Source organism: Rattus norvegicus, chromosome 9 (genome assembly GCF_036323735.1).
Source record: "Rattus norvegicus strain BN/NHsdMcwi chromosome 9, GRCr8, whole genome shotgun sequence".
NCBI classification, from domain to species: domain Eukaryota; kingdom Metazoa; phylum Chordata; class Mammalia; order Rodentia; family Muridae; genus Rattus; species Rattus norvegicus.
Window position 1 is genome coordinate 20653639 of NC_086027.1, and position 19477 is coordinate 20673115.

Consider the following 19477-nt stretch of genomic DNA (forward strand, 5'->3'; position numbering starts at 1 on the left):
GATACGCACCTTTAATTCCAGCCCTTGGGGGGCAAAGCAAGTGTTTGAGGGTAGCCTGATCTACATAGTCTGTGTTCAGAGCCAGCCATGGCAACATAGTGAGACCCTGTCTGTCGGAGCTCAGCTGTAATCCCAGCATTTCTGTGATGACCCTGTTGCCAGAGGATCGGGAGTTTCAGGCCAGCTTGTTGACACAATGCCATTCTGTCTCACCTAGATCCCTCCTCACCAAAATGCTTTTTATTCAAGTACTAGGTGGCATAGGGAAAAGCTCACCATGGGGGTGTAGCTGAGCTGGAAAAGTGCTTGCCCATCGTACAAGGAACTCATCTCTACAGCCCCTCGAACCGGATGTGGTGCCCAGCAGTCAGAGCGCTTGGGAAGCAGGAGCAGAAGGTCATCATCACACAGGAGTTTGTGGCCACACTGGACACACTGAACAAGAAGTTCCCGCACCCCAAGTACCCTCGTGGTGATACTTGGTATAGTATCACAATACTAATTAGTAGTGGCCCTCAAATCCCGTTGTCCCGAAGATCAGAGCAATCTAGCTCTTGATTGCTGAGTCCTCAAAGAGAGCACATCGGTGTAACCAGCGTACATAAGGTAAAGTTATTCCTGCAGCCACACAGACGTAAACATGGGCTTCTGGCGGGTGGGGGTGGGGCGCTTTGACATCTCTGGGGCGACCTGGAAACAGTGAGGCTCAAGGATTACGTTAGCTGCCCGGGCCCCTGATCTGAGACAGAAAAAACTTGAAAGGTGGGGCGCTGAAGCTAAGGAGAGACTGAGGAGCAGCTTTTGAAGGCAGGTGAGGCCCGGCCTACCGGCTCAGGTAAGCCAGGAAGAATGCAGCAGCAGCCAAACCCTCCCGCGGGCGCGTCGCAGTGACTCAGCCGCTACCAGGAAGGAGGAGTGCTCCCAAACTCTGCGACGCCCCCAGACAGCAGCCAGATCTCCGAGGCTCTGGGGCGCCAAGTCCCCCGCAGCAAGCATCCAGACATCCAGGGCGGGACCCCCTCCCGTCCCGCTTTCCTCCCAGCCCAGCCACCCCTGCCCATCCCGGGGACGTGGCTGAGGGCGGTGAGAGCGCTGCGGGCGCCGTGGGGGCCACGCGGGTCCTGGCCCCGACGGCGCCCAGAAGACCTACAAGAGCTGTAAGTAGTGACTTCGAGGACTGGGAGGCACTGTGGGGAAGCTCCATCCTTGGCGTCCCAGCTTTCCTCTCGGTTGTAACGCGGACTGAGAGGAGGTGACCTGGCGCCGCCGCCTCCCTAATTAGCCCTGGTGGTGTGGACTCAGACGCCGGGTTTAGTGGCGGCTCAGTCCAGTGTTGGTCCCAGAGGGGCTTGCTACCTGAGGATCACCTCCATGAGGCTGTCTAGCTTCAACTGGCTGCCTACAAGCTCTCAGAATCGGCTCCTGGGGTCACTCTGAGGGTCCCCGAACCCACCCACCCCTACTCTTGGTGACAGTTCTGTTCAAGCATAGCCAGAGCTTACAATTCCAGCAGGACCAACAGACTGCCTCTCCTCAATCCCTTCTACACTCGCCCTCGTGTGAGAAAGTTGGGGTGGCAGCCTAGTGCCCAAAGAGGGGATGGACAGTCCTTCTAAAACGAATTCCCAAGTCCAGCTGCCACTGGGCGGGAGTGGCAGGCCTTGGGGATGTTTTTGGCAGCTATGGAACCGGGGAGGCTGATGAGACACCAGCCCAGCTTCCCGGAGGGCCAGTTTCTGATGGGCTGAGCCCCAAACTCCAGGCAGCCAGCTCCGAAGTGGAAGTCAAAGGCGTGAGCAAAGGGCGCCAGAAGAACTAGATTGCTCTGATCTTTGGGGCAACGCGATTTGAGGGCTACTACCATTCAGACCATTGTCCCAGGGTGATTGTGTCTTCTTTCTTTTGATATTCTGGAAACTTTTACAAAGTTTAAGACCGAAGGAAAACACGCGGCCCCTTGTGCAACCCGCGAGGTTCTCCCGGCCCTGGGTAGGCGGAGATCTGGGGAGACTGGAGATCCTGGCTCTGAGCAAGGGGGAGGAAACCAGACGAGCTGGCTTCCTGTGGGGGCTCAGGCCTCGGACGCCCCGCGGACAGACGTGTCCTGCCCTGGCAGCAGCGAGTCCCGCACGGGGGAGGGGACGCCCGAGGGGGGCTGAGACAGCGAGGAGGGGGCGGAGACAGGGTGGGCCAGGGAAGAGGGGAGGAGCGAGGGGGCTGGAGCGAGAGAAGGAAGAAGGAAGGGGCGATCGGTGGGTTCGAGCTGGCGCTGGAATGGGAGCCAAGAGCGAGTGAGCGGGGAGGGGGCGCCGGCGACACCCAGGTGTCGCATGGCAGGGTCCACGAGGTGACCTGCCTGGGCCAGCAGCGCGCAGCTTGCACGAGTATGCGCTAGGGCACCCACTCCAGTTCCCCACGCACACCCGAGGGAGGCCTGCCCCGCCTGCTGAGCGCTGTTTTCTCCAGGTCCCAGGCCGATGTCCCAGGTGAGCGGTCAGTGCCCTTCTCGCTGCGACGCGCCTCATGGAGTCCCCAGCGCTGCCCTGGATCCAGGTAGGAGCAGGAATGAAAATCGAAGATAGACAGACCAGAGTGGTGTGGAAAGCTGAGAGAAGTTTGGGAGTGGGGTTGTTGGTTCTCTTGGAGACCTACAGGCAGATGGCCCCCAGGAGCTTGGGTGGGGGAGGGGCTGGAAAGTCTCAGTATTGGGGACCAGGTCTTAGGGGAGAAGAGGTAGTAGAGGGCTAGGGTGAGGAGACAGGGCTCGGAGCAGGCGGCCATGGCTGTGCGGAGTTGGCTCCAACTCCCCCTAGACACACACACACACACACACACACACACACACACACACACACACTCCGTGATGCCTGCCCATAATATTGGGATTTGTGGCCGAACCATTTCTGCCCAGTGTGTAAATATTTATGAGGGCCTTCGGCGGGGAGTGGGGGGGGGCGGTGTCTGAGTCTCTCTTCTTCCCTTCCCCCAAACTAAGCAGAATGTAGCTGGAGCGCTCTTTGAAAACTTTTGTCTCAGCAGCTAGTGGTTAGGAAACCTGGCCCCTTCCCTCCTTCTTGCTAGCTGAAGTTCCCTCGGGCCAGTCCCCACCCTGTGTGGCACACACACACACACACACACACACACACACACACACACACACACACACAATCTACAACGAGGTAAAATGCCCCTTCCCCCTCCTCAGAGGATAAACTACCCTGATGGCCCCAGGAGCCTACAGACTAAGGAAAGGTATGTGGCTCCCTGCGGGGAACCTGACAATTTAGCTTTCCAGCCCCTGGCCCTAACGGTCTAGAGTTTTCTCTGAGGATCATAAGAACATCCAGAGTCAGGGTGGGCAGGGTGCAGAAGTGTAGGCCCAGATTTCCTGACTTAAACCCCTATTTTGGCTCAGTCTGAGGCCCTGCCTTCCTCCCACCCAAACCAACCTCTCCTTTCCCCAACACTGCATCAGTAATGAAAACCCAAGTCCATCCTGGACCTCAAACTCTCATCCTGGCCTTGGACAAGTCCTTTTCCCTTCTCTGGTCTGGGTTTCCACCTCCACCCCTCACCCCTACCCCCTATCTGGGCCACCCAAGCTTTTTTGTCTGTTTGCAGGATGGTCTCAGCGACTTGTCTACCTGGCCTGGCCTCTCCCAACTGTAGAGTGGAGGGTCTCCCAAAACTGAGTGATGTCTGGCCAGTAGAGGCTAATGTGCCTGCGGGCTGACTCCACCAGCCCTAAGTCCCTACTCTGGTGGAACCCTTAATTCAAGACTTAGAATTCTAGGGATACCCTCCTCCCAGGACCAGGGTCCTTGGAAGGTCTGTGGGGAGCAGGGAGTTGGGAGGCCTTTGTGTCTGGGACATTTCTCTCTCTCTCTCTCTCTCTCTCTCTCTCTCTCTCTCTCTCTCTCTCTCTTTCTCTCCCTCTCCCCCTCCCCCCCTCCCCAACGTTTTCATGCTTGCTTGCTTCCCATATTCCCCTTTTCTCTGCTCTCTCCTGTGATATCTCTTTCCAAGATCCCCTCCCATGTCTGACCCGCTCTCCACCCAGTGGCAAAGGAAGGGAGCAAAGTGTGCTCAAGACAGGCTGCAGAGTCCAGGGGGAGCTACTGGGAAGGCTAAGTCCTGGGCTGTAATTTGAGTCCCCCAGTGTTCCAGCAAGCCCCCTCCCCAGCCAGAACTGGGCCAGACAATGCAGCTTTTATAACACTTGTCCTGTTCTGTTCTGCCTGCTACCCAGGAAGCCCAAACCGCAGGAGACTCGGCCAAAACCCCACAGACTTTGAGACCAGAAACCCCCCATGCTCCCTGTGTGCCCACAGAACAGGGAGGCCATTACGCTCCCATCCCCTAAAGTAGAAGCTGCTGGCTGAAGAGCCAGAGAGTGACATGGCCTCCTTTCTCAGGCATCCAAGATGCAGGCAGGGCACCAGAGGACTTGGGGCAGTTCTGGTTAGGGCAGGTAGCCAAGCACTCAGATGCTGACTCCCCTACTGGCCTCCACCTCACCCATTCCCGAGAGCCCCAAAAGCCTGGCTCCCTAACCCACAAGATTTCTGCTCAGCACTGGAAAGACACATTTCTATCCTTGGGTCTAAATTCAATTTCCTGGGAATTAAAGCCTTTGGACCTAAAATAAAGCAACCGGATTGGGTCTAAATGGTAGCTCGGACCCTCTCCGGTCTTCCACTCAGTGGCCTGGGTCTGTGACTAGTGAATTCACACTTGTGATATGGACATCAGAAGAGTCCACCTTCTCTGGTCTCCTTAGGGTTCAAAGCCAGACGCCACCCCTAATACTCCATGTGACCCCTTTTTCTCCTTCCCCTGACCTGGGCGTTCTGAGTGCCAGCACTCAGCCAGAGAGGTGCAGGGGTAAATACTGACCACCAAAAGGGAAGGAGACGGACAAGGGCCTGGTCTGCAGAAGCGGGTGCTTCATTGCCAGGATGTTGGTATAGCATGGCTGTGTGGAGAAAGAACTGATGTCACGGGGGTCAGAGAAGGCTTTCTGGAGAAGGAGATGATATTGTAGCTAGACCAGGAAGGATGGTGGCCGTGTGGTCAGGAGAAACTACGGACAAACAGGTAGTTTGGCCAGAAGCTGCTGTGATAGCCCAAGGGTGTGGACAAGCTAGTCTGCCTGGAACACAAGACCTTTGTACATTCACTGAAGATGTGTGACCAGAGGCTTTGAATGTCTGGTCAGACTGAGAGTGAAATGTGGGGTCCCAGACATCACGCCCTGGCCTGAAGTCCTGGTCTTCTCTCTCTAGACACATTCACAGCCCAAAGGGCAGGGAGCTCATTCACTGTCTGCAAAGACGATGACGGGGCCTGAACTTGGAGTCCCAGAACAGGAATTGGCCGGGCTTAAAGTGAACCCATCCCACCTGGGAGAGGTTCTCCTCTTTCTTCCTGGCCAGGAACCACCCCAACCTGATGGATAACAAACAGTCCGGGGGAACCACTGGTCCCTGCTGCTGCCGCGAGTCTCCCTGACTTTCCTATGCAGCGTGTAGATCTGAGTATGTAACTTCCTGTCCTTTCTAGAGCTCTGACCTGCAGACCAGAACCTTAGGCCATGGTAGGACTGAGCATGCGTCAGAGTGAATCCTGCCTGGATTTCACCAGGGGTACAGGACACTAGCATGTTTGAGGTCACTGTGTACATTAAAGAATGATGTCGTTCTGGTCAGATGTGAGGGAGATGTACCACCAGACCAGATGGCGCCTGTTAGGACTCAAGCTGTAGACATCAGTCCCTCGCTATCCTGTGGGTCCTTTGCACATGCCCACAGCATTCCCACTTGGCCTTTCCCAACCATACCTTCCCTCCACCCTCTTTTACCCTCACACTCCAGGAGATTCCCTTAGACATGGTCAGACAGCAGAGTCTCTTGGTCACAGAAGGGAAACTGGGCTCTTGATCTGCAAGTCCCCCACCCACCTGTGGGCCTTCTGTCCCACCTATCTCAGAAGTTCTTTTCCCAGCCCAAGTCTTGGGGTCCAGATGCCATGGGGTAGCATCTGTGGAGCAGATGGGTCTTCCTGACTCTGCCCTTTCCTTCCAGCACTGCGGACCTGACTGGGCACAGGCTTCGTTCCCCCTCTTCTGCCTGCAACTCTGACCTTCCTGGCTTCAGGTCTGCCCCTCTGTGTCCAGACTGAACCGCTGGACTTGGTCCTAGAAAGTCAAATTTCATACATTGTCAGCTTCCTTGGGCAATGGTCTGGTCTCTCTAGAACTTTTCGGTTCCTTCCAGGTTCAAGGTCACCAGTCTTATAGGTGACTATTATTAGGAGAGACACGAGTGAATGGGACAGAGATGGGGACTCCCATCTCATTAAACCCTCCTCCTCCTCTCCCTCCCCCTTCTCCTCCCCCACAAGCTCTAGGACCCAAAAGAGCAGGAATCTTGACTCCATCAGGACTGTACACTCTGGTGACCTCAGATAAAAGCCTGGGAAGCCAAGGGCTTTTGCTGACCCGCTGCCGTTACAGACTCCCATCCTCGGGAGCACCAAGTGGCATGTGGTGGCCCATCAAACTGGTGGCTCTGGGGTCTTGGCTCCTCTTCTCAATCCCCAGACCCCAACAATTGTCTGAAACTCATTTGTAGCTAGCTGGTCTTTGCTACTCTGTGGGTTCTTCTTTTTCCCACCCTTTATTTCCACCCCTCCCCCTGCCCCGTTTTACCCTGACACAAGATAGGAGAGAAGGGAGAGGGGAGAGGGGAGAGGGGAGTTAGGAAAACCCCTGAGCCTGATTTCTTTGCTCTCGTTTCTACTTTGATCGTGGCTACAAACAAACCGCAGGCAACCTCCCTAAATGACCAACAACCACTGACAATTGCCTCTTGGGGTCCTTGCATATATGTACCCTCTGAAAAATCCCACAGTTCCACATGTCACATAATCACAGAAATTTTCTGCAGCTGGCAAAGCCATGCTTCTGCTAAAGCATGAGGTAAGTCATGGTCCTGCTGTGGGCAGTGCCTAGCAGCCCCACATCCCTACCTGGGATTAAAATACAGCACTTCCTGTAAGATTTCTGTGTTGTTCTAAAAACAAACAAACAAAAACGAGTTCCGGGGGTTGGGGATTTGGCTCAGTGGTAGAGTGCTTGCCTAGCATGCGCAAGGCCCTGGGTTCGGTCCCCAGCTCCGAAAAAAAGAAAAAAAAAAAAAAAAAAAAAACGAGTTCCGGAGCTGGGGACCGAACCCAGGGCCTTGCGCTTGCTAGGCAAGCGCTCTACCACTGAGCTAAATCCCCAACCCTGAGTTCCAGAGTTCTTATGCTCAGTAGATTTTGTCTTCTCCAGGCATGTAAATGGGTACATACCCCTACACATGTATACATACCCCTACACACACACACACATACACCTACACACACACACATACACATGCCTACCCACAAATAAACATACACAGAAATCTACATGCACACGCACATCCCTACATACACATACACAAATGCCCGTATGCACACCTACATACACACACAACTGCCTATACACAAATTTATGTGTACACACACCTACACACTTGGGTGGGACTTTTTCAAAAAATTTTTTTAAAGACTTGATCTTATGAGGCCCAGACTGGCCTTGAACTTGCTTGTAGCCAAGGCTGGTATTTAACTCTTGTTCCTCCTGCCTCTACCTCCCAAGTGCTGGGTTTATAGGTAAGTGACCACACTCCACTGGGATCCTTAAAAGCTAACATTATCACAAATTCTCTGGTTGCTGAACTACACGCCCAGCCTTCTTCCTCGTCAACCCTTGTCAATATCCCTGCTGGGATTTTATTTTATTTTGAGGTGGCTCGTGCTACGTAGCTCAGTCTAGACCTCCAACTCTCATAGCCCCCTAGGTGCTAGGCCTCCAGATCTGCCCCATCGCATCCAGCAGCCTACAGAAACTCACTTGTCGTTTGTTTTGCTTTTGAGAGAGTCTCGTTCTGTAGCCCAGGCTGATCTGGAATTCATGGGCAAAGCTTCTTCCTGAGCCTCTCAAGAGCTGCGATTACAGATGCGGGCCGCCATGCCTGGCTAGCTCGCTGTAATTCTTTTTTTTTTTTTAATTTATTTATTTAATGTATATGAGTACACTGTAGACACACCAGAAGAGGGCATCAGATCTCATTACAGATGGTTGTGAGCCACCATGTGGTTGCTGGGATTTGAACTCAGGACCTCTGGAAGAGCTGTCAGTGCTCTTAACCGCTGAGCCATCTCTCCAGCCCAGCTCGCTGTAATTCTTGCCTCTCAGTGACAGCCACTTGCACCGTGACAGACAGCTAGCTCCTTTAGTGTCAGGCCACCTTTCCTCATTCTGTTACACTGGTGCTTGGTTAGGTTAGGCATCTTGTAGATGCTAATAAGTGCTGGAGGGGAGAAGGGAAGAAGGAGAAGGCAAGGTTAGATGGGTAATGGGTGACGCTGGCGAATGACCCCTCTGCTGTGCGTCTTGCTCTGAGAGCTGGGTATCCATGCCTCCTTCCTACCCAAGGTAACTCAAAGTCTGTAACAAGCCAGGAGCGGTGGTGGTTCTGCTTGTAATCCCAGCACTCAGGAGGCCGGGGATTGCCCATTATGTTCCAAGACCAGCCTGGGCTACAGAGTGAGACCTTAGCTACCAAAGGCATTCTGGGAGGTAGGGTGTGGAGATGAGAGATGGAACTAACTCAGCAGTTAGGATGCTTTTTCAGTTCCCAGCATCCACATCAGGTAGCCTACACCCTGCTGGTACACCAACTCCAGGGGAGCCGATGCCCTCGTCTGGTCTCCGTGGATACTGTTCATATGCATAAACCCACATGCATGTGAGCGCGCACACACATACATACAGAGAGTTAAAAATAAGGTCAAGCTTTTTTTTCCTAAGTTTTATTTATTTATTTTATGTCTATGAGAGCCCTGTCTTTGGACACACCAGAAGAGGGCATCCGATCCCATTACAGAGGGTTGTGAGCCACCATGTGGGTGCTGGGAATTGAACCCAGGGCCTGGGACCATGGAGAGGTGTTTCTGGGCATTGGGGCTGGTGTCTGGAACTAGCAGGCCTTTCTTCCTAGAATTTGAACCCAAGTGCCTACTCGCATTCCTTCGTGCCAACTCAGTGCCCGCCTTCCAATCACGTCAGGGATTCCACCTAGCAGTCGTTGGGACATCTCTTTGGCCGTCATCTCTGCCTTGTCCGTTGTCCCTTATTTCAGCCTTGTGACTTGCCAAGAGACATTTGATTTTTGCATCCTGAATCCAGGTTGTGGGGGCCTCTTACCTTTGAGTCTCACTGTTGGTTTTTTTCCACCTTCCCACCCACATCTCTGTAACCTGCCTTCCCACAGCCCTGCCCTCTGGTGTCCACTTCTGTTTCTTCTTTCTTCCAGCATAGAAGTATGAGGAGAGGCACAGGTACAGGGGCCATGCCCTCAAACCACCGCCATCCACTGCACAGCACAGCCTGGGGTCTGCTAAGAAAGCAACTGCACCCCTGAATTATCATAGCTTGGGCCTTATGACCCCTGGCTTTACCCTCAGATCTCCCCAAGCCCAGACACCAAGGCTGTAGGCTCTCAGACACCTTCCATCCCCTGTGCTTTCCTGGGAGCCCAAGGGGCCCAATCCTGCTGCTGCCTGGGGAGCTGTGGTTTGTAGGTGGCTTCGTTCCCTCATCCCGCCCACTCTGCCCAGAGCCACTCTAATTACATGGGCCTGTGGTTCACCTCTTCCCAGCCCTTCTGGCTGTCTCCCGGCCTCTCTTCCTGCCCGGGGCCCCTCCCTGCTCCTCACCCCCAGGTTGCTCTCTTGTTTCTCTCCGATGCCAGCACCCCTTCTCTGACCCAGTTTCTCCACATCTGCCTTCTTCCTGTCTCATAGCAGCTCCCTGCTTGGGTCAGCCCAGGCTCTTGTCTAGTCTTTGTCTTTCTTCTCCGTGGCTGACTTTCTTGTTCATCCCAGACTGCCTGTCACCAGATCTCAGCGGCTCAGCCCTCCCCACCCAGTTTCCCAAATTCTCTCCTCCCAGAATCTACCGTCCAGTGCCTGTCAGTCCCCATAGCTAATTCTTTGGCTGCAGCGTTGAGCCTCTTGTCGGTTTTTCTCCTACACTGTATGCCTCTCCTCTCCCGACATCTCTTTATACCACAGGCCCGTTCTCCTGATGTCACATGTATGTATTCATCCATGGACAAATGCATGCCCCCATGCCCTTGCACACGTATGAGTTATGACTCGGGAACTATCAGTTTGGAAGTCAGATACCACAGCCAGATAGGTGATAGCTGGGTTAATCATGAAAGGACCAGAAGTGAGGGCTCATTGGGTGCTCTGGGCTGTAGGTCAGACCTGGGCACACAGGAGGACACCAGGAAACAATCTTTGATCATCTGTTTTTTCCTAGCCCAGACCATGTCCCTCCTCCCTGGGCTGGAGGTAGTAGCAAGATCCACTCACCCTGCAGAGGCATCGTCAGAAGAGGGCTCCCAGGAGGAGGCAGTACCCTCCATGCCCCAAGACGGTGGTCTTGGGGTTCACCAGGCTCTAAACAGCACTGACCTCGATGTCCCCACAGAAGCTGTGACGCGTGAGTCCCAGGGGCCTGGGGTTTGGGGTGGCAACATGCAGGGAAATTTTATATGCTATCAGCAGCACAGGTATGCTGTCTTTGCCCTGGGTGCTGATGTAGACAGGGGAGTGTTGGGGAGGCCGTCCTGTGGGTTCTGTGAGGTCAGCAGCTCTCTACCTCTCTGCCCTGTAAGAAGCCAGGCTCAGGGGATCCAGTTAAGGTTGTTGGGCAAGAGGCACCTTTGCCTCTCAGAGAGAGAATTGGTGTGCTGGGCAGGGCCAGAGGCTGGAACACAGTTCAGTGCACTCTTCAGGGCAGGACCAGGGTGCAAAAGAAAGAGGGAAACTCCCAGTTGCTCTGGAGAGAAAGGAGCAAAAATTCACCTTCTTTACCAAGCCTGGTTGGAGGTCTCCTGGCCCTGGATCCAGGCAAGGAGCTGCCAGGATCATTTTGTAATAAGCAAGTGCCACCTTCTGTGAGAGTACCTCAGGGCAAATTTTCTGTCCGTGAATAAGCTTGAGTGCTTTCCTGGAGAGGCACTGCCATAGCCATTATCAAGTCCATTCTACAGATGAGGAAACTGAGGCACAGACCTAGGACAGAGCCAGACACAAGTCTGGCACTCAAGTCTGCTGGTCTCACTCCACCATGCCCACCTGCCTTGTTGGCATAAACATTGTGCCTCCTAGACTTCTAGCCAGGGAATTGGGGTCAAGTATGGAAGTAGGGTTCCTGACCCCTGGGAGAGCAGTGTCCTCAGCCTTACACACACACACACACACACACACACACACACACACACACACACACACACAAGGCCATAGCCACAGGGAGGGTGAGTGGGACAGACACCCCTGTGTCTATGGCCTTAAGTGTTTGCACTGTGACTCAACACCACCCCCACCCCTTGGCTACCCCATAGCCAAGGCCACAGGCAAGCTTTGTGTCTGCAGCACCTCCCAGGGCCCTGGGCTCACCACACATTCCCTCCCTCTGGCCACTGTACCCATGTTTAGGCAGCAGGGCAAGGGACAGTGAAGCTGGCCAAAGGCTAAACCCAGTCATCTGTGTGGAGCCAGGATGATTCAGGCCTGGCCACTCTCGAGGCTCCTGTTTACCAGGTGCAGGCCCCAGCCATGCCTGCCCGATGCTCCCAGTGTGCACCTCTGCTCCCCACCTTGTCAGTCGCTGGTGTTACCTTACCAGACTCCAGGCCTCTCCCTCCCTCCACTTCCTAGCTGTGGAATCTTTCAGATTATACCGGCTGGTCCTCAAGGTTCTTCATCAGAGAAGTGGGCCAATAATAGGTCACTTGTGATCTTTAAAGACGATACTGTGTGTAAGTATCTTAGTTCACCACCTTGCCCCTAATATCTACTCAAAACATGTTAACTAGCTACCGCTTTTAAGAAGGGATTATGTAGGGGCTGGGGAGATGGCTCAGCGTTAAGAGCACTGACTGCTCTTCCAGGGATCTGGGTTTAAATCCCAGAACTCACAGTGAAGCTCACACTTGTCTATAACTCCAAAACCTGACACCCTCACACAGGCATAATACATGCAGACAAAACACTCATGTATATAAAATAAAAATAAATAAAAATGTTTTACAGTGATTATGTGGATGTAAAAGACTATTTCTCAGCCCCTCGGTATCCAGCTTTTGCCTCCTCTCTGTCCTGCTCAAAATCTCAAACAGGTTCCACTTCTGAGATTCGCTAGTTGTTGTGGCCTTGGGAAAGTTACTGTCCCTCTCTGGAACTTTTTTCCTTATTAGTGATAACAAAGGATAGTGACTCAGGCATGGTGGTCTACACTGGTGATCCCAGGACCTGGGAAGTGGAGGCAGGAGGATGACAGACTTGAATAGCATCATTGTCAGCTGCAGAGCCTGCCTGAGTCTAGCTTCCCCTACAAAAGATCCAATGGGGGAGAAAGAAAGTTTTATGAAGAGAATTCCGTGAGAAGACAGTTGGCAAGTGCTGGGGACAGTGACCAGCCACACACAGCCAGTGGCCAGCCCCCTTTGTCTCTCCTGAGCACCCGAGGGCTCCTGGAAAATTTAAATCCACAAGTAGCCTAGAGAAGTCAAGGCACAAAGGCTCAGCTGAGGGCTGGAAATACCCTGTTTGCTGGAGAGACTCAGCAGCGGTGGGTTCCGGACTTCCTGTGACTGCTTCCCCCACTTCCCCGGAGCTGGGTACTGAACCCAGGGCCTTGCGCTTGCTAGGCAAGCGCTCTACCACTGAGCTAAATCCCCAACCCCCTGTGACCGCTTCTTATCCCCATGCCAGCATAACACACATATACCCTCACCTCCCAAGACAAGTGCCAAACGGCTCCATTGAGCATCCTTTGAATAAGATCTACCAAGGAGCCAAGGATTTGAGGGACCCGGCAGGCCCAGCTTCCTAAAACTGGTTGCTTAGGCTGGGAAGGTAACTGCCTTGCCGGAGGTCTCTCACCTACCAGCCCCCATCCCTCTGCCATCACCTAGACCCAGGAGCCCCTCCCTCCGCACTCTCTCAGCCCCACAGCAGCAGGGCTGGGTGGGACACTCTGCAGGGCTGAAGGCAAGAAGCAGAAAAAAAGGGGCTGCTGTGAGGGGCCCTTGAGTCCAGGGCCAAGAATACATCCCAAACAGATGTTCCCAATAAGTCACCCGCAGCACCAAGGGCGAAAACAGCTGGGGGTTTGGCAGAAGCCAAGGTGAAGGTTAACCAATTCGCTGCCGTCTTAAGCAACCCCCGCCAACCGTGTCTCCCCTACCCCACCACTCTAGACCAAATCCCAGAGCCTAAAATAAAAGAACAGACTTCATATCGGTAAGAAAGTGGGGTTCCCCGCCCCCGGCTTTGTACCTCCAGTTTTGGGTTTGGTTTTTCTGGAATGAGCACTGCCATAGGAGTTGGGAGCTGAGCCCCAGTCTGCCACTGTTCCACACTTTGCCACTGTGAGCTAGTCATTTTTGCTTTCTGGGCCTCAGTTTCTCCGTGTAATGAAGACAAATCTGCCTGCGCTGCGCTGGGGTGCAACTAGGAATGAAGTAGGCAGGATTCCAACTGATCACTAGAGGATGGCCCTCTTTCCTCATCGTCTCTTCATCTCTCCAGGTCAGCCTCAAGGGAACCCCCAAGGCTGCACCCCACTACTGCCAAATGGCTCCGGCCACGACCACCTCTCAGAACCAGGCGGTGCCGGGCATGCGGGGAACGGTGCTCTGGGCGGGACCAAGGCCCACCGGAAGTTGCAGACGCATCCATCTCTCGGCAGCCAGGCCGGAAGGAAGAGCAAAGGCAGCACCCGGTCAGCCTCACAGGTTCCCCTCCAGGCTCAGGAAGGTAAGGCCCCTGCCGTCCGCTTCCACAGAAAGGCAGCATCACCAACTTGCTGCTTAAGAAATGCACAACTCAGTGGGACAGCAATTAGGAGCCTGAGGCTGGAGGATCAAGGCCATCTTGAGCTACAGAACAAGACCCTGTCTCAAGCAATAATAAACTGGGTGTGATGGCACACGCCACTATGATTCCAGCACTCGGAAGGCCCAAGTGGGATTACTGTGACCCGAGTCTGCTCCCTGGGACCTACGGGGTGGGAAAAGAGTACTAACTCCAGCAAGTGTTATCTGATCTCCACATATGTGTGCGGCTGCAACAAAAACACCGTGACTAAAAAGCAAGTTGGGGAGGGAAGGGGTTTTTTTGGCTTTACACTTCCAAATCACAATCCATTATCAAAGGAAGTCTGGACAGGAACCCAAGCAGGGCAGGAACCTGGAGGCAGGAGCTGATGCAGAGGTCACAGAGGGGTGCTGCCTACTGGCATGGTCTCCATGGCTTGCTCAGTCTGCTTTCTTATACCATCCAGGACCACCAGCCCAGGGATGGCACCTCCCACAATGGGCGGGACCCTTCCCCGTTGATCACTAATTAAGAAAATGCCTTACAGCTGGATCTCATGAAGGCCTTTCCCCAACTGAGGCTCCTTCCTCTCCTATGACTCTGGCTTGTATCAAATTGACACACTGGTTAGCCAGTACATATGTATAGAAAGGTAGGCCTCCAGCCTTCAGCCTCCAGTGACTCATCCATGGGACCACGGGAAGAAAACCGCTAGAGGCTAAGCAGAAGCTAAGGTGAAAGGTAACAGAGGGGATTCGGCGCGCGCCTGGACCCTTCAGACTTTGCTGTCCTGTTAACTTAGTAAAACCTTGCAAAGTACATCTGGGCTGATCCAGCGTTAGCTACCTTATTCCAGAAAATTCCACAAGGCGGTGGTGGGGCGTGTGCTTAGCATGTGAAGGTTTTCTATCTCCAGCACCAAAGAAAATGAAAAAAAAAATCGTTTTGGAGTGAACCGCCTGTTCAGTCAAACTGATAGGAAAGAATAGAATGGTGCGGGGGTGGGGAGGGTGGGGGGGGGTGGCAGGAGTGTGTGGTGGGTGGCAGCAGGGGTGTGTGGTGGGGGGGAGTGGGGACAAAGTCCAGCAGGGGAGGCTCAAAGTTCTCAGATCTGACACCCAACTGATGTTTGAACAACACAGAGCCTCCTCCGGCTGCTCAGGTCAGCCATCAGCTGATTTTGCCCAGGTATTGGCACAGCCAGGAGCCATCAGATCTTAGCCCTGTTCGTGTTGGGGAACCCTGGCCTAGCCACCTGAAGGCAGGGTACAGTGTGACACTTGTTAAGATTTATTTATTAGGGGGGTTGGGGATTTAGCTCAGTGGTAGAGCACTTGCCTAGGAAGCGCAAGGCCCTGGGTTCAGTCCCCAGCTCCAAAAAAAAAAAAAAAAAAAAAAAAAGATTTATTTATTTCGTTTATGTGTGAGAGTTTTGCCTGCACATACGTATGTGCACCATATGTGTGCCTGACGCCCTCAGAGGCCAGAAGACTGTATGTATCAGATCCCCTGGAACTGGAGTCACAAATGGTTGCAAACCACCATGTGGGAGCTGGGAATTGAACTGAATAGAATCAAACCCTGGTTCTCTGCAAGGAAAAGGAATTCTAACCACCCAGCCATCTCCATAGCGCCCCTGCCCTGACCCCTTTCCCCCACACACACATGCAGGTGGATGTGTGTGTTATTCTGAAACCTTCTCACCCCTGGAGGCAGATTCTACCAGAAGTATTTTATGACAGACAGTCATTCACTTAACTTGCCCTAGGGGTGAGGAAGTGGCTAGGTTAGGTGGTAGACCCATGTCTAGCATATTCAAGGCCCTGGGTTCAAGTCCCAGTGGTGCAGGAAAATAAATAATAACTCGCGTGCGTTCTGGGCATCTGCTGTATGCTAGGGATCTAGCTAGCCCTTGCCCTCCTTCAGCTCTCGTGAAGAAGGCACACATGACCACCGTCCACATAACAAGGGCAGGCACAGAGGTTGCATCAGCACAGAATGCATTAGCTGCACTACACCAGCCCAGAAGGCCCAAGAGGGGATATAGAGTCTAGGGCAAGGTAGTGGGCATGAAAATGGATGTATCAGGTAATGGGTATAATGGCATTTCGTAGGTAGACTGAGGCTCTAGGCACATAGGGAATCTAAAAAAGCCTAATTAACTATGCCAACTATGTTGTAGGGTACAAAGATGCCCCCCAACCCGCATCCCCCTCCCCGCACACATGAATGGTTGCAATGGACTGAGGATTTTAAATATAGCAGTGATTTTCCATATCTGCATTTGAAAAGAACTACTGTGTCCATGCTGGGCATAGATCGAAGCCCAGACATCCACAGAGGATACTGGATAGCATTAATCGGCAAAGGGTAGTTCTGGTGGAGAGGGACGGGTGCTCTGTCCCCTGGCCTGGCCCTCAGGTGGGGCTGACTGCCCAGGATGAATAGTGCGTGAGAAGCTATAGCTCACACATTGAACTGAGCACCCACTGTGTTCACTTGGTGTAGCCTGAGCTGGCCTCAGATTCCCTGTGTAGCCAGCGATGGCTTTGAACTCCTGACCATCTTGCCTCCGCCTACCGTGAGCTGGGATTACAGACATGCAGAACCACAGCATATACGGTGCTGGGGTAGGACTCGGGACTTTGTGCATGCACTGACTGAGCCACATCCTGTTCTGGGGACTTGTGACACATCTGTGAACATAACAGGTCAAGGGTCTGGTGAAGTATGGAATGGCCATGAGCTAAAAGCCCGTGGTGTGGCGGGAGGTGACAGAGCCAGGAAGACAGAAGCATGCCAGGAGAGCAGGGGGTGCCAGGGCGAAGAGAGGTTCTGCTTTCTCCTGGGCAGGAGTAGTGGAGCCTGCTCTCATCCGGGAGAGACGACACTTGGAGAAATAAGGAGTAAAGGGAGTGAGAACATTCCAGGCAGGGAGGGGCTCCTGTTTGGCCTAGGTTCAGCCAGAAGACCAGTGTGGACAGGGCAAAGAACAGGCTGCCCAGGACTTACTTGTCAGGAACAAGTCTTACTTGTCTGGGCCTGGGGACCACCAGGAACCTGAGCTTTTACCCCTTGGGGTTTGGGTCAGTGACAGCTCTGAGCAAAGCAGGACCTGATGTATAGCCTTTCTTTTTACTTTTAATCTTTCAGCCTCTGTTTTTTTTCCTTTTTTTTTTTTTTTCTTTTTTTCGGAGCTGGGGACCGAACCCAGGGCCTTGTGCTTGCTAGGCAGGTGCTCTACCACTGAGCTAAATCCCCAACCCCTCAGCCTCTGTTTTTAAAGGCTCCTTCCGGCCTATAGGATAGACAACAGATTGGCGAGCTGTAGCCAGAGACCAAGTGTAGGGGGTTCAATGAGGGATGAGCAGAATTCTGGGAGATATATATATATATACATATATGTATATATATACACACACACATATATACACATATACATATATACACACATATATACACACACATATATACATGTACACACATATATATACATATATACACATATGAGATTTATTTGTTTATTTTATGTATATGAGTAAACTGTCACTGTCTTCAGACACACCAGAAAGAAGGAGCATCAGATCCCATTACAGATGGTTGTGAGCCACCATGTGGGTGCTGGGAATTGAACTCAGGGCCTCTGGAAGAGCAGTCAGTGCTCTTAACCACTGAGCCATCTCTCCAGCCCCCAGATTATATATTTTTGTTTGTCTTGTTTTTTTGAGACAGGCTTCATATACCCCAGTTTGACCTCAAACTAAGTAGCTGAGGATGGCCCTGAACTGCTGATCCTCTTGCTTCTGCCTCCCAAATGCTGGGATTACAGGTGGTGCCACCTTACCCAGTTTATACGGCACTGAAGATCCAACGCAGGGCTTCCTGCGAGTGAGGCAGTCACTATATTAACTGAGCCACAAACCAGCCCTTTGGATATGTCTTTAAGTAGCTAATCTCTGTGCCTCAGTTTCCTCCCCTGTAGAATGGGACTGATTTAACAGCCCACGTCATAGAGCTGTTACCAGAGTCTCAGATGAGTTTACTTACAGCAGTGCTTGGACCATCTCTACCCCCACATGCCTGTTAAATATGTAAGCAGAGGGCAGCTAAGGGGGCTCCCGGTGTAGACTTCTTGGGCTTCCTCCAGGCCCACTTGGCTGCTGTGCCTATAAAGAAATCGGGCATCCCCAGGAGATTCATCTGCTTCTCAGGTCAGTGAGAACTAAGGGCGCCAAGAGAAATGGCAGGGCTCAGCAGGGCTATTCCTGTTACCAGGGCTCCCTTGCTCCAGCCTCTCCCTCTCCTGTCCCCCGCCCACAGATTGCTGTGTCCACTGCATACTGTCCTGTCTCTTCTGTGAGTTCCTGACCCTCTGCAACATCGTCCTGGACTGCGCCACCTGCGGCTCCTGCAGCTCCGAGGACTCCTGTCTCTGCTGCTGCTGCTGTGGGTCCGGCGAGTGTGCGGACTGCGACCTGCCCTGCGACCTGGACTGCGGCATCCTGGATGCCTGCTGCGAGTCGGCAGACTGCTTGGAGATATGCATGGAGTGTTGCGGACTCTGCTTCTCCTCCTGATGCCACAGGGTGGTCCCAGAGCTGCCGCACGGAGCCTGATGGCTCCCCTGACCCCGGGCGGGCCCCCTTAGAATCCCAAGCCAGATGTGAGAAGGCGGGACGCTGAGAGGGGCCCGCCTCAGCCGCGAACAGGTCTGCCTTCAGACGCATAACCTGGCCCCCTCGGTGCGTGACCAGGAACACGGCGTATAGAGCCTGGTGGGGCAGAGCCAGTTAGAGCTGCCAAGACTCCAGAACACTGTGAACGGTAGGGGAGGGTGGGGCAGGAATGGGAGGCCCATGTCCTTCTCTACCTCTGCTCCAGGTGCCTGCCTCCCTCAGCCTCCCCCAGCTTTGAGGACAGAAAATGTGAAAAGGCACCTGTCCCACCCATTGTCGGCCCCCGCTCTTCCCCCCCTCCCCCAGCTCATTCACTGGGTCTTGTCCGGGCCTAACCCATATGGTGACCAAGAGGACGGGGGTTTGGGACGGGTGTGGGTGGGTGGGGACAATATGGAAAAGACTGGAAGGAGGTAGAGGGAGGGTCTGTTCTTTTCATTGCTGTAAATAAAGATATCCGTTCAATCTCCACTCCCTTCGGGACTCTTTACAAAGCCTTTAGACATAAGCGCTGGAAAGCAAGCCCTTCCCCCTGCACCTCCCAGCACCTGTATGGGGCTGAGGTGGGCTAGAAGGTAAAACACTTGCCCCCCAAGTATGAGGCCTGGCTTTGATGGGATCCATTCATCTTTTAGCTGAATATGGGAGCCTGTGTCTTTCATTCCAGTGCTGTACAGCAAGATGGGGCAAATAGGACACTCTCTGGAAGCTTGAAGGCCAGCGGTCACACAATAAACTGTTTTATCCAACATGAGAGGGCTGGCCCTGAGGTTGTTCTGTGACCTGGGCATGCACCCTACACACACACACACACACAC

At 53.3% G+C, this 19477-nt stretch overlaps 1 protein-coding gene across 3 annotated transcripts; it reads left to right on the forward strand.

Moving 5' to 3' along the window:
• The first annotated feature begins 720 nt into the window (after window positions 1–720).
• On the forward strand, window positions 721–19130 carry Mdfi (MyoD family inhibitor). 3 transcript variants are annotated; one of them, XM_006244476.5, is made up of 5 exons: window positions 721–1157; window positions 2467–2553; window positions 10418–10600; window positions 13696–13923; window positions 18304–19130. In XM_006244476.5, exons 2-5 carry the CDS (start codon window positions 2478–2480, stop codon window positions 18558–18560), a joined length of 744 nt encoding a protein of 247 aa, XP_006244538.1. In that variant the 5' UTR covers window positions 721–1157; window positions 2467–2477; the 3' UTR covers window positions 18561–19130. The 3 variants fall into 3 exon arrangements, with proteins under 3 accessions (XP_006244538.1, NP_001102771.1, XP_006244537.1); NM_001109301.1 differs by having other exon boundaries at window positions 779–1070; window positions 18304–19129; XM_006244475.5 differs by lacking the exon at window positions 721–1157 and adding an exon at window positions 1221–2252.
• The last annotated feature ends 347 nt before the right edge of the window (window positions 19131–19477 follow it).

Coding starts and splice junctions, on each gene's coding strand:
- Mdfi (XM_006244476.5), top strand. CDS start 2,478: ATGTCCCAGGTGAGCGGTCAGTGCCCTTCTCGCTGCGACGCGCCTCAT. Junction 2,554..10,417: donor CAGCGCTGCCCTGGATCCAG/GTAGGAGCAGGA, acceptor GTTTTTTCCTAG/CCCAGACCATGTCCCTCCTC. Junction 13,924..18,303: donor TCCCCTCCAGGCTCAGGAAG/GTAAGGCCCCTG, acceptor CCCCGCCCACAG/ATTGCTGTGTCCACTGCATA.